At 43.8% G+C, this 15,132-nt stretch overlaps 1 protein-coding gene across 2 annotated transcripts in view; it reads left to right on the top strand.

Moving 5' to 3' along the window:
• NOX1 (NADPH oxidase 1) overlaps window positions 1-15,132 on the top strand; it is a 91,447-nt gene that overhangs the window by 12,080 nt on the left and 64,235 nt on the right. The window contains exons 1-2 of one of the 2 annotated variants that reach the window (XM_073573098.1): window positions 6,703-6,779; window positions 13,644-13,739. In XM_073573098.1, coding sequence (XP_073429199.1) covers window positions 13,689-13,739 — 51 coding nt within the window. In that variant the 5' untranslated portion in view covers window positions 6,703-6,779; window positions 13,644-13,688. Of the gene's footprint in view, window positions 1-6,702; window positions 6,780-13,643; window positions 13,740-15,132 lie in introns of those variants that run through there. The other variant, XM_073573097.1, reaches the window with a different exon arrangement.

Here is a 15,132-nt window from a genome sequence, read left to right as displayed (position 1 = left end):
GGTTATCCGGCAGGCCCGTAGCTGTCAAAAAACTTGGCAAGAAAACTAAAAGAGTTGCAGGACAGCTTGGCCAGACTGTAAAATTAGCGCAGCGTGCAAGCCCTGAAAATTTGTACCATAGTAGGAAGAGTGCAGTGTGGCACTTTTTTGAACAAAATCCTATTGATGACGCAAAGGTTATCTGTAATAAGTGCCAAAGGACCTTTAGCAGAGGGAAAAAAGAAATTTGAATACCAGTTGCATGCTTAGACATTTAACCAACATACCAACATGCACTTGCAAGCGTGGACGGACTACAAAGCTCAGGTAGCACATGTGCACCTGCTCCGACTGAAGTTAGCCAGCAACGCTCCATCGCTTCCCCCACTGTAAGGCCACCACTAAGCACACCACCATCAAGAAATGTTGAGGTGTCGTCGCTAGGCCAAACCAGTCAGGCAATCACAATATTTTCGCGAGGAAACACTGAATCAAGGCCATCAACAACCTCACCATCACCAACCCCTTCTCGGTCCGTCATGTCCAATGCTAGTTCCCCCATATGCAGCTCTCAAGTCCAGCTCACCCTACCAGACACTCTAAGTAGGGCAAGAAAGTACTCATCCTCTCATCCGCATACACTGGCTTTGAACGCCTACATTGCCAAACTGATCTCATTAGAGATGATGCCCTTCTGTTTGGTAGAAAACGAAGCTTTCTGAAAGCTCATGGCCTACGCTGTCCCACGCTATGACCTACCCATTCGGCACTTCTTTTCTCGAAAAGCCATCCCTGCCATCCACCGGCATGTGAAAGACCGCATTGTCCATGCACTAAAACAATCAGTGAGTGGAAAGGTGCACCTCACAACAGATGCATAGACCAGTAGGCATGGCCAGGGCCATTACGTGTCCATCACTGCGCACTGGGTTAATGTGGTGGATGCAGGCTCCACAGGGGACAGCGGCGGTGGAACAGTGCTGCCTAGCCCATGGTATAGGAAACAGTTGGCTGTAGGCATTCGACCCTCCTCCTCCTCCAGAAGCGAAAGCTAGTCGACAGAGCGCAGTCGCACAAGCACGCCATCCACATCTGTCAGTGTTGCACACGAGGTGTCCCACTTCCCATGCCCCAAGGACTCCTTCCTTCCAGTCTATGAGCTTGGACAAGATTTTTCTCTCTCTTCTCTGACCCTCAGCCCTCTCACAGCAATCCTGCTCTTACTCTGTCCTGTCACGACTGACAACTCTCTAGAAAGATCCATTTACCTCTGACTAGCTACACCCATCAACTGTCAGCTTGCTCTCTCTAATTGGATGCCCACAATCACTCCACTACCTAAGCTCCTCCCACTGTACCTACCTTCCACACTAACGCCCAACACCCTTTCCTAGTCAGTCTGGGATGAGGCCATCCTCCCGCCGGGTACACCCAGAAAGCACTGACTAATTAGTGTGTGTGTTGAGTGCAGGGTTTAGAGTCCTGAGTGGCCCTGAGTGGTGATCCCTCCTTACCTGAGGGTGGGATACCACACCTTTGGATGAGGTGCAGTACCTCTGTGGTGACCGTACCCTCAGGGGCGCCATAGTACCCTTTCTCAACTTTCGATATAGTTATCAGATCCATACTGGGCCTGAGAGCGTCTGTGTTTGCCTCCTGAAATGTATATGGAGATTCAGTATGTTTAAACTATACTATGTATACCTTGTATCTAGTGATACTGTACCCTTTTGCAAATTTTTAGATTATTGTCTAATCCATACTGAGCCTGTGACCATCAGTGTCTGACTATGAAATATATACAGAGATTTGCAATTATCCCTAGACTGTATAGAGCTGTCCACTTCTGAAACAGTACCATATATCTGCTGGTATTTTTAGTCCATTTTCACAAAAATTATTACGTATGATGGAAGAGGCAGCGGACGTGGGTGTGGGGGGGCCAGCTGGTACTTGTGGTGGAGGTGGTGCATCTGCTGGTATTACCAAAAGCACAATAGCAGCTAAGGCAGGAGGTGTTGAGCCTGCATCATCAGCTGGCACAAGAAGGCCTTTAAGGCTCCCTTTTCTGGGATTAGGTAAACTGCTTTTAAAGCCGGAGCATCAGGAACAGGTTTTGGCTTACATTGCAGAAACAGCCTCCAGCTCTATTGCCTCCTCTTCTGAAGTTACAAAAACTGCAAGCACAGAGTCGTCAGTGCAGGCTTCTGGTCAGGAACCACCCCTTTCCTTGTCTCCTTCACCCCCACAAAAAGTGAAGGATGCGGCAGCCCACACTTCAGATTACTCCATGGAGCTCTTTTCACAGGCCATGCCTGTGTTATCAAGTGAAATTCTGAATTCCCCAGTCCAACATGAATCGGAGATGGAGTGCACTGATGAACAGCCTCTGCTAGATGATTCCTCTGGTACATTCACCCACAGCACTACATTCCTCTCGCACTCTATAGAGCCAGAATGTGACACTGATGAAACTCAGGTGCCCCTTCCCGCATACTATACCAATTTACACGGTGACACAGAGGAAGGTGCAGATGAAAGTGCCGGTTCCCTGAGCAGGTGGGGGGGTCCTACTCGTGGACGACGACAGTGGCACAGGGTCCCTCATAGTAAGCAAAAGTGTCTCTGCCGGTGGGAGGGCCCACTTGCCGTCAGACATACCATCGTACTATGAGGGGCCCTGTGCCAGTGTCGTCGCCCATGAGTGGGGACCCCCCATGCTTGGTCAGGGCCACAGCACTTGCAATACTTACCTCTCCCTACTCCACCACCGTGACGTCTTCCGCCTTTCGTGACAGTGACATTCAGGTTACAGAGCGCGATGACATCACGTCTGTATGCCCTCTACCGAAACAGTACAAGTGCAGAGAGCTTTAAAGTGGCAATGCTGAGGAGTCCAGAGTAAAGCAGTGCCCAGCGAGGAGAGGTATCATCCATTTGGCCCATCATATACTGGAGCATTCCAAATGGGGGACATCAGACACTGGAGCAGCATTTAAGGGGCCCATTATACACTGGATGATTAGAAATGGGACCCATTATATATGAGCATAATTTGTGCCCATAACACACTGGAGCATCGTCCATGGGGACCAACATATACTGGAGCATTCCAAATGGGGGACATCAGACACTGGAGCAGCATTTACGGGGCCCATTATACACTGGAGCATTAAAAATGGGGCCCATTATATATGGAGCATTATTTGGGCCCATAACACACTGGAGCATCGTCCATGGGGACCAACATATACTGGAGCATTCCAAATGGGGGACATCAGACACTGGAGCAGCATTTACGGGGCCCATTATACACTAGAGCATTAGAAATGGGGCCCATTATATATGGACTCTATGGAGCATTATTTGGGCCCATAAGACAATGGACCATCATCCATGGGGACCAACATATACTGTAGCATTATGTGGAGCTCATCATATACTGTATGGAACATTATGTGGGACCAATTACGGTATTCTGTATGGAGAAATATATGGGGCTCATTATTCTGTATGGTGCACTAGGTGGTGTCCAAAATACTGTATGGAGTAATATACTGTCCGTTTTTTGAGCTATTGTAGAATTTAAAATAGATAATATCAGTCATGTCATGTAAGCAGTGAAGTATTTTTCATTGTACTATACCTATATTTCTGTGCCGTATCGGAGCATTATGAATTGCTGTTTGTGTTAAAAGGGCGCACTTTAACTCTTTGGCCCGGGGCACACGAAAACCTGTAGCCAGCCCTACCCCCCCACAACTTTAGCCAAATAACCCCCAGTTTCAATGCGTAAACTATTATTATAAAGTATATTAAGGTTGCCAAGCTTAAGTAATAAGAATTGATGTCGGTGGCTTTGAAATGGGCACAGTAGGTGTGTTTACTGTACTCCACTCCCTGCCGACTTTGCTTCTCCATTGACTTGCATTGGGTTTCGTGTTTCAGTCGGACCCCGACTTTTCCCTATAGTCGGCCGATTTCATTCGACCCGACTTTTTAGAAAGTCGGATTTCATGAAACCCGACTGGACCCAAAAAAGGGCAAAGTCGCTCATCTCTCTTTGGTATCGCCATGTCCATAACGTCCCGAACAATTAAAGTGTTCCATTAGTTAACCCCTTTATGAAAACACCATAAAAAAACAAGGCAAAAAACGATACTTTACCATCATAACACTGAACAAAAAGTGGAATAACACGCAATGAAAAAGACGGATATAAATAAACATGGTACCGTTGAAAACATCAAACAAAATACAAGCCACTATACAGCTTCATAAGCGGAAAAATAAAAAAGATTTAGCTCTCAGAATAAAGTGATGCAAAAACAATAATTTTTTTTTTAAAAATCGTTTTTATTGTATGAAATGCCAAAACATAAAAAAGATATAAATGAGGTATCGCTGTAATCGTACTGACGCTAAGTATAAAACTGCCTTATCAATTTGACCACACACGGAACAGTATTAAACCACCCCAAAAAGAAATTCATGAATTGCAGGTTTTTGTTCGTTCTGTCTCCCAAAAATCGGAATAGAAAGCGATCAAAAAATATCATGTGCCCGAAGATGGTACCAATAAAAACGTCAGCTTGTCCCACAAAAAACAAGCCCTCACATGACTCTAGGGGCCAAAATATGGAAAAATTGTAGCTCTCAAAATGTGGTGATGCAAAAGCTAGGGTATATTGTATTTTATTATTATTTTTAATTTTGTTATATATTTTTACAATTATTTAACTTTTTTTATACTTTTTTTCTAAATTTTACACTTTGTCTCACTATGGGACAATCATTTTGTGCAGGTTGACTGCTTCAATGGCAGGCAGATGAAGCAGCATCTGCATGCCATATAAGCTGTCAGCGCTACACTGACAGAGAGAGATTTGCTGATCATGCACTGCACATGAGCAGCAAGTTTACTTAGCTCTGGTGACCCGGATGTCGTCATGACAACATCCGTCTTACCATGGCAACGATCGGGACCCAGCGTCACACCGCAGGGTCTCCGATCCAAAGGCAGAGGGGCTGTCAGCCCCTGTGCTGGCTCCTGAATGCTGTGATCTTGTTAGATCGCAGTATTTTGGGGATCAAAGTGTCAAGAGCGATCTGTGACCGCTCCTGACACCTAGTGACGGGTGTCAGCTGTCAGAATCAGCTGACACCCAGGCACGATCGGCCATGCTCCCCCCGTGAGCGCAGCCGATCACTTAAACCTACTATTCCGTCCATGGTCAAATTGTGACAGGTCACATGGACAGAATAGTACGTCTGATGTCAGAAAGGGGTTGATATAGTTATGTTTTCATCATGAAATGTTCTCTGTGCCATTGGCTGCAACACAACTCCAAAGCATGATTGATTCACCCCCATGATTAATGGTTGGCGAGATGTTCTTTTCCAGAAATTCTGTGCCTTTTTTTCTTCACAAATTGTGATCAAAGAGTCCTATTTTAACCTTATCGGTCCACAGGACTTGTTTTCAAAATGCAATGCTTGTTTAGATGTTCTTTAGCATAATTCTGACCCTGAATTTTGTGGCGAGGATGCAGGAGAAGTTTTCTTCTGATAACTCTTCCAAGAAGGCCATATTTGTGCAGGTGTCTCTGAACAGTAGAACAATGTACCACAACTACAGAGTCAGATAAATATTTCTGAAGATCTTTTGGAGTCAAGCAGGGGATCTGATTTAACTCTCCAACAATCCTATGAGCACCTCTCACTGAAATTTTGCTTGGTCTTCTAGACCTCCACCATTCATGTTAACTACCATTTCTTACATTTCAAACAGGAAAAGGCAGCTAGCCTTCTCATTTTTTCTGGGCCTCCACCATTTTCATTTTCAGAGTGCTAGGCAGCTGGTTAGAAGAACCCCTGACTGCTGTTTTTTGGAACAATGTTAAATGAGCTTTTTTTTTTATAAAGCTGGGAAATGTCCATCACCTGACCTTTCCTAACGATGATCGTGATCAAGCCATAACCCGAACAGGCTAATTAAGGTCTGAAAACTTGGTAAAGCAATTTTCTTTTTTGTAATTTTTAAAATGTAAAATGTAGAAAACGACAATTGTCCTAGAAAACATTAAGATCCATAAAACATCTCAAGTGAGGGGGCATCCCCCCTCTTCTCTAGCACAAAATTTAAAGGAGGAAGAGCTGGCAATCTAAGAGACTCTATGAAATAGAATTGCACAGTTGACATATGGGAAGTGAGGAAATTACATATAGCTGAGAAGTGACAAAGCTAATTAAAACTTTTTTTGAAGCTCATACTCCTTGCAGTGCACAGGTAACTGGAAAAGGATATCTATTGTAGGGAAACGGCCATTGAGTCTAAGATTTGAACAGAAGGGAAGCAAATATCTAACAACTTTAGAAGTAACTAGGATGTCTGCAACTAATCGGTTCAGTGCTGATTATAGGAATATTGGGGTGTGTATCGACCCGATATTTATGAGATATAGATTTTCAGTGTCATTGCGAGAGTTCACTAAAATCATTCCAATTAATTAAATGCCTGATACATGTTGTAAACTGGGTCATGTTTGGTCTCTGTTTGACGATAAAATTATGATAAAATATATTATGGTAATATATCCTGCCTGTGATCTTCAGGGACGGAAATATACTGACCAGCCCTGTTTTGAGTCATCAAGGGGAGGTGTGAGGTGTAGCTTAGGTGCTGATAAAAGGACAAGGCAAATTATGATCTGTGTTCTCGCAAAGAGATACATAATAGTGTACTCATGATTTCCATTCATTGGACATTTCCAATCAAAGTGCTCTCCTTCACTAGCTAGGTGAGCCATCTCTGTGACCAGTGTAGTAAGTTTCTTTTGTACTCCTTTTATTTTATGCTATTGTATATGCTGCATTGTTTTGTCCCCTTTGTAAATGTTTTTCTATATTTTTTTATAAATACTGCCTATTGTTCTGGATTAAATATAGAATTTAATAGTTCTGTACCTTTTGTTCTGTAAACCACACTCCTGAAAGCTATACTTTACCAGTCACCAGGTGTCTGATCGGCCTGTAAAAAAGATTGGTGGTGGTATTGAGTTGTTGTTGGGTTATCGTGGAATTAGCGTTGACCGTACCATGTGTGGTATGGCGACTGGTCATGTGGTTAATGGGCGGTATGTATCACAGAGGTGTATGGCCCTGTGATGGAAGCCTGAGCTTGTTTTCTCAGCAGATCTACTGCTGAGGGTTTATTATACATTGGGACGGCTTCCAGGTGACTCGGAGAGATGGGTGGATCCAGTCACCTACATTCCTCACCCCAAGGGGTGTTTCTCAACACCCAAGATGGATCCTGTGTGTTTGTGCACGGGCGGCAGTGCTGGCTAGTCTGAGCTAGAGTGAGGAGTGTTTTGGAGGATGCTTCTGAGGATAAGAGGTATCCAGGGACCTGTGCGGACATCGCTGACAGTTAACGAACATTAATCCGTATTAGGTATTTATGTTAGAGTAAGACTTGCAAAAGTGGGGACCATTGACGTGGGTTGCAAGCTTACAGATTTTGGCCAGAATATTAACTAATACCTCACATATATTGCTATGTGTTTTTTGCACTTTATATTTTTCGGGGTACAATTGGGCCCAGATGGCTCTGTAAACTGCGTAAGTGAAAAAACGTTGGCACAACTCAAGGATAGGTGGTGCACAAGTAGGGGCCCAATCCGTAATCACTGATATATAAACTTGGCACACACACGTCTGTTGTGGACACGAGAAGTGGTATTTTAATAAGGTATAGTACATACAGTTAATGACGTTTCGGTCTTATGACCTTCATCAAAGTACTGAAAGTAAATAGATATCGATTGTTTACCAAAAAATAAAGTATATACAACAGAATACTGGGTACATGAACAGATATAGTAATGTATGCCGTAAAACATCATACAACAACATAGCACGCGGGCAGTGAAAAACCATATAATGCTGAGGATTACAATGAAAAGAGCAGGTAATAAGAAAAATGCACATACCCCTGTATTGTACTGAACGCCTTGAGTGTGTGAGCAAAAGCCTGTGAGGACAGATCAGTGAAGCTGTGGTAAATATCATCACTAGTGCCAGAATATGTGAAAAGGTAATGTGCAAGCCTTACCACAAAAATATGCAATGGAATGCTTATAGCCACTCTCCTGAGGGTATAAAAAAGGACCACATTGTTACATGCAGTGCCCCTGGAATTGTGAAAAATGCCGCAAAGGAATGAAGCGGTGTCTTACCGATCCTTAGGTGCACAGTGCGTGTCTGAGCTGTGAACGAGGCGTCCGCCGTTTGTTCTATGTGCTGGCTGAAGCATGGTCCGTGGTTTCTTATATAGAGAGAGGCAGGGCGGCAGGTGAGGTCGGGCGTGCGTGTCACCGCCGCCATCTTGCGTTCCACCAGCCCTAGAGTGTTATGGGAACGGGGCGATGCAATGAGCGTCATGTGTGTGAGTCGGATGACACCCTAGTGGGCGTGTCTATACCTGCCTCTGTGCCGTCCTATTTAGTGATGGGAGAGGGGAGGAGATCCTCTAAGAGGCAGAGCCACAGTGTCATGCATAATATCAGCTAGTGCTCAAGTGAAGGCAGCGGCATTCAAGGTTGCGGATTCTGAAATGGAGAATATATGCATAAGTATCATATACATACATGAGGGCATATTGCCTAGAGAAGGAAAGAGGGGTATGTTAGTACATCATAAAAGATTGGATGTCATAATCTCTGTTTAACCCCTTGGGTGTCATAGTATTCAGTTCATGGATCCAATACGCCTCTCTCTTTTTGAGGAGGTAAACACGATTGCCCCCTCTACGGGGAGGGTGGACCTGTTCGATTATTTGGAATTTTAATTGAGCAATGGTGTGTCCTGCACTAACAAAATGGAAAGGGATTGGCAGCAATGTTGCGACCTATTTTCTATTATCCTAACCAAAAATTTTTTTCTATTTGAGGATAAATACTATTTGCAAATAAAAGGGACCGCTATGGGCTCAAATGCCGCATGCCCATACGCAAATTGTTATGTATCGGATTTTGAGGAGAGCCTCATTTATCACAATGACCTCTTCCGCACACACGTCTTACTGTGGAAGAGGTATATTGATGATGTTTTCTGCATCTGGGGGGGCCCCTTAGACACTCTGGATAAGTTTTTCTCCTTCCTGAGATCCTCCTGGCCAGGTTTGGATTTTACAATGACACATGACACTAAACAAATCAATTTCCTTGACACCCTCGTTTATCAAGGATGATGAGGGACATTTGAGGACTGACATCTATACAAAACCTACGGACCGTAACAGCCTATTGCACTATGAGAGCTTTCATCCCACAAGGATGAAGGATTCTATTCCAAAATCCCAAATGAAGAGAGTAGAAAGAATAGTCTCAGACATTGGAACTAGGGATATACGTATGGAAGAGATGCGCAAGAAATTTAAGGAAAGGGGCTATCCCCCCCATACATTGAAGGTACCTAGAGCAACTGTCCCCTCCATACCTAAAGTAAGTAAGCGAATCCCTTTTGTCCATAACTACCACCCATTGGCTTATAGATTACACACTACCATACGCCGACACTGGCAGATTTTACAGACAGCGCACCCACACATTGAAGAATTTACAGTACCATTCCTCCCTTGCTTTAGACGACCACGGAATATCAGGGATCTCTTGGTGAAAGCAGATATCGGCCCTTCTCGGCCCTCTACATCTCAACGTTTTCTTTCAACCCCCAAATTTGGGACATTCCCCTGTCTACAGTGTGTGCAATGCAATAATGTCCAAAAGGGCAGTTCTTTCAGTCACCCCTATACGGGAAAGAAATATACCATTAAGGATTACTTTACTTGCAATACATCCTTTGTAGTATATTTAATCAAATGCCCATGCGGATTACTTTACGTAGGGGAGACTACGCAACCAATACGTGATCGCATTTCGAAACATAAATCTACTATAAGATGCAAAAACTTGTTGGTATTAATTATTTGGAGTGTTGAAACCATTAAAAATAAATCATAGTATACAGTGGCCTAAGCTCCAGAGAGTTAGGAGCTGAAGGAACACTCTTAGAAAGGTAACTACGGGACAAAGTTACCAAGGGGCATAGACAGGGACATAAACCAGATCAGGTCGGGGTCAAAACATGAGATAGCACAACAATAAACAATACCAAAGGATTGGACAGAACGGATAGTCAGGACATAGCAAGAGATCAGTAAACCAGAACAGGCAATAGACGGTACAATAGGGACAAACTGTAACGGATTAACAATAGCCAAGCCAGGAGGTCAGAACCGGAGAAGAGAATAATACCAAAACGTGAGACAGAGAACAGAGTGAGCAGACAGAACAGGTCATAAATGGGAGGCAAACAAGCAATGCAGTATACGTGCACACCAGGGGGTCAGACACACAGCCAGAACAACAGTATAACTGACAGGGAATCCTAGTCTGGAGTGAGTATAAATACCCCTCTCAGTTAACCCTGAGAGAGCAGGACATTAACCATGTCCTATACCATGACACCAGATGCTCTGCATCCTTTGTGTGTGAACAGTGCCGCATACAGATTGTATTTGTTTGCACTGGTGTACCAAGCGGCCAATCCCTGATTGTACACTGGCTGTCTCATCGGCATTACTGCGCCTGTGTATTCGCCATCTTTATTTGGGTCCGCTGCACCCTGATAGTGCATTTGTCTTGAGGCCTAGACAGGTAAGCATCTTTGCCTGTTTTTTGGTGTGTTTTTTTTCTAGATTATTGGAGGATTTTCTAGTCCTCTTTTTGTGGCTTTGTTGTTAGTTTTAAACCACTCTGCATGTTTAAAAAAAAAGGGGGAGCACAACTTTAGTGAATACTAGCTGAAGAGCCTGGCGCTGCCGGGCATAGTAACTAACTACGGTTAGTTATAACAAATTATAATGATTATATCTATATATATAAAGCTGAGTGCAGAGCCCCGCCCACTCCGCATAGCCACATTCACTATAATATCCCACATCATCCTGTCAGCCAGAGCCAACGGACTAGTACCCCTAATATACCACATCATCCTGTCAGCCAGAGCCACCGGACTACTACTCCTAATATCCCACATATTCCCATCAGCCAGAGACACCGGACTACTGCCCCTAATATCCCACATCATCCCGTCAGAGTCACCAGACTACTCCCCCTAATATCCCACATCATCCCTTCAGCCAGAGCCACCGGACTACTACCACTAATATCCCACATCATCCTGTCAGCCAGAGCCACCGGACTACTACCACTAATATCCCACATCATCCCGTCACAGACACCGGACTACTCCCCCTAATATCCCACATCATCCCTTCAGCCAGGGCCACCGGACTACTACCACTAATATCCCACATCATCCCGTCAGCCAGAGCCACCGGACTACTACCACTAATATCCCACATCATCCCATCAGCCAGTGCCACCGGACTACTCCCCCTAATATCCCACATCATCCCGTCAGCCAAAGATACCGGACTACTACCACTAATATCCCACATCATTCCATCAGTCAGAACCACCGGACTACTACCCCTAATATCCCACATCATCCCATCAGCCAGAGCCACCGGACTACTACCCCTAATATCTCACATCATCCCGTCAGCCTGGGGTCAGAACCAGAGCTCTGAGTGGAACGGTCCTAACTTCCATACTGGGGATCCCTTTAAGAGAGGTCTGGGGTCAGAACAAGAGTGCTGAGTGGATTTGTCCTGACTTCCATACCAATGATCCCTTTAATAGAAGCCTGGGGTGAGAATCAGAGCGTTGAGGAATTTACCCCAACTTCCTTTCCGGAGATCCCTTTAAGAGAGGCCTGGGGTCAGTACCAAAGCGCAGAGTGGATTTGCCCTCACTTCCATACTGGGGACCCCTTTAAGAGAGACTGGGAACAGAACCAGAGCGCTGAGTGGATTTGCCTTGACTTGCATACCAGTGATCCCTTTAATAGAACCCTGGGGTCAGAATCAGAGCGTTGAGGGATTTGCCCTAACTTCCAAACAGGAGATCTCTTTAAGAGAACCTGGGGTCAGAACCAAAGCGCTGGATGGATTTGCCCTGACTTCCATACCGGAGATCCCTTTAAAAAAGGCCTGGGGTCAGTACCAAAGCACAGAGTGGATTTGCCCTAACTTCCATACCAATGATCCCTTTAAGAGACCCTAGGGTCATAACCACAGAGCTGAGTGGAACGGTCCTAACTTCCATACCAGGGATCCCTTTAAGAGAGGCCTGGGGTCAAAACCAAAGCCCTGGATGGATTTGATCTGACTTCCATACCAATGATCCTTTAAGAGGGAAGATGTGCCTACGGGATGGAGGATGTGTGATGGGGAAATGGGCAGGGAGGGGGGGATTTATTTCTGTCATGTGCTCTCTGCTCCTTTTAGGGGGGCAGACAATGACTGGGAGCTTATGTTCCCAGGGATGCTAGATTTCTCCCACCATGTCAATGTCTGCTGAGGTGTTGTCAAGTGGGAAAACTTGCTCATAGCAACCAATCACAGCTCAGCTACTTTTAACCAGCTCTGGTGAAATGAGAGATGCTTAGTGATTGGTTGCAAGGAAAACTGTTGCTCATAGCAACCAATCACAGCTCAGCTTCTTTTGAACAGCTCTGGTAAAATGAAAGATACTTCGTGATTGGTTGGTGATACACACATACATACATACATTCACTTTTATATATAGAGATGGTATAATTTACAAATACACGTAATCACACACCCCTTCTTAGACACTTTGTAAAAATATGAAATCAGGAAGTAAAAAGTATTTAAAACTATTGCAAATTTTCAAGAAATATCTGAGGTTGCACTGTTTTAGTCATTTGGCTGCCTCAGCCAATCACAGACTTCTGGTGTTGGCGCTGACCTCTGGAGTGGCCTGCGTTGGATCCCCGGAGGTTATAGTAGGACAGTATGGCTCTATTTGTTATTTTCACTACATTCATGTCCCCTGTAATGTTTTTATTTATCCTGGAAAACCTCTTTAATGTCCAGTTTACTGTGTCCATTAATCAGTTTATAAGCTGCACCAAGATTCACAAGATTCCAGTTTCAGCACTGATATCATGCTGGTGTAAAATGTTCATACCGGTAAGTCTTTTGCCAAAGATGGAGAAGGCTGTAAAGTTGTTGTTTCTAAAACTTCCTGAAAATGTGGACATTTAAAGTGAACATTTTATGTATATATGTATCAGTCTTTTTTTATATAATGATCCTATTACGCAAGTCTCTCGCCTCAATACCCAGCACTGCCGCCAGCGGTTCGGACAGGAACGTTCAGCTGCATAGAAAGACATGCAGCCACACACTCTAGTCCCGAGTGCCAGTGGCAGTGTCGGGTAATGATGCGAGAGACTCACGTGAGTTTCTCGCATTGAATTTGCCTAATAATGTGTCGGGTTTTCCACTCTTTTCTTGTATTTTGGTCATCTTTTATTTCACATTTATATCCACAGATGGTTTTAAACTGCAGTTTCCTTTTAAAAATATATGTAACTGGGGAACTTTTGTGTTCTATATTTTTTATGTAATTTAGGTTCTTTTTTTTAACGTTTTGTTTCATTTTTACACCTTATGAGATTTTTATCTCTTCGCCTTTATCTAAAACTTTTTTCTTGATGTCTTTCAGATTGCCTGGCTTGGACTAAACATTTTCTTATTTATTTATTACTTTATGTTTTATCAAAACCAGAAACAATATGCCTATACGAGAGTTCTATTGGGAGTAAGTATTCACCAATACTATGTATATTAAAGAAATATAGCACATCGCTTACTGTATACATTGTATACTGGTGACCCAATGTTTGCTATGTATGATCCCATATGACACTGCTGACATACTTATCTCTCACATGTAAATCCTATGGACTCTGTATGCCACCATGCTCCACTGTGTGTTCAATATGGAAGACATTGTCACTTAGAAGCAGTCTTCATAATATGAAACATGATGGAGCATGGCTCAATTTCCTTCAATTTAACATTTTTAGATTTCAAAAGTAACAAAAAACATAAAATATAATAATCAATTTCACAATCCAAACTCCGTAGATTATTAAATAGATCTCTTAGACCAGAGGAGGATGGTGTACCTACTTTGGAAAGCCATGTTAGGCCGGGTCACACTAACGTATGTCATCCGATGCTAGCGCATCGGATGCGATATGCTAATGACCCTCGGCTCTTGCTCTGCTGCGAGCGGGAGTCAAGTGTCATGCATTGAAAATTTCATCCGATCCCTCTCACCCGGGACACTCCTCATTCCAACTGCTCCCTTCAGGACGTCGCTTCAGAGTCCCCAAATGCAGCACCAACCGCCATATGAACAGCTTCTATCCACTCTCTGTTCAACAATTAAATCGTCATGTGTAGACTATATACTGTATCTGTCTTGTTAGATGTTACTTGTTGTATCTGTTGTTATATATTATGTTGCCTCTTTGCCACAAAGAATTCCTTGTATATATGTAATATGTACTTGGCGATAATAAATTTGATTGATTGATTGATTGATGCAAATGGCCTCCGAGCCTCTCGCAGAGAGAGGATCAGAGCATCGTTGCGGAGGAGGCGGAGAAACTAATTTCTCCATCCCCTCCATTGCCGGGGTCAGCATATATCGCACAGCACTTTCTCCGAGTGATGTGCGGTGTGTCACTCGCACCCATAGACTTATATGGGTGCGAGTGAGCAGAGACTCGGCCGACTGTCGGTGACAATCAAAGCATGCTGCAAATTCACTTGCACATAGAATATGGCCGAGGAAAAAACGCTGATGGGAGCCGCCCCATAGATGAATACTGGTCCGAGTGCGATGCAATGTTTTATCGCATAACACTCGTCCTTTTTCATTGCTAGTGTGACCCCGGCCTTAGAATGATTGTATAATCCCCATGAATTTTATGAGTCCAGCTAAGTGAGGACTCATAAAATGCTCATTTTTATTTTAGGCAGAGATATTTTCACAAATGGTTATACAGCCTTTTTTTAAGGGCTTTAATTGTGGAACCCACCTGAAAATCAGCCGCAAAAAGTAAGCATAATGTGCAGCAATATAAAAGTGATATTGCTGTGTGCATGCTCAGTCTTTTATTGCTTCAGGGTTCAGAAACCGA

Source organism: Dendrobates tinctorius, unplaced genomic scaffold (genome assembly GCF_039654945.1).
Source record: "Dendrobates tinctorius isolate UK_male_01 unplaced genomic scaffold, ASM3965494v1 ptg000034l, whole genome shotgun sequence".
NCBI classification, from domain to species: domain Eukaryota; kingdom Metazoa; phylum Chordata; class Amphibia; order Anura; family Dendrobatidae; genus Dendrobates; species Dendrobates tinctorius.
Note: the sequence above shows the minus strand (reverse complement) of the source record. Positions and strands in the feature narration are given on the sequence as shown.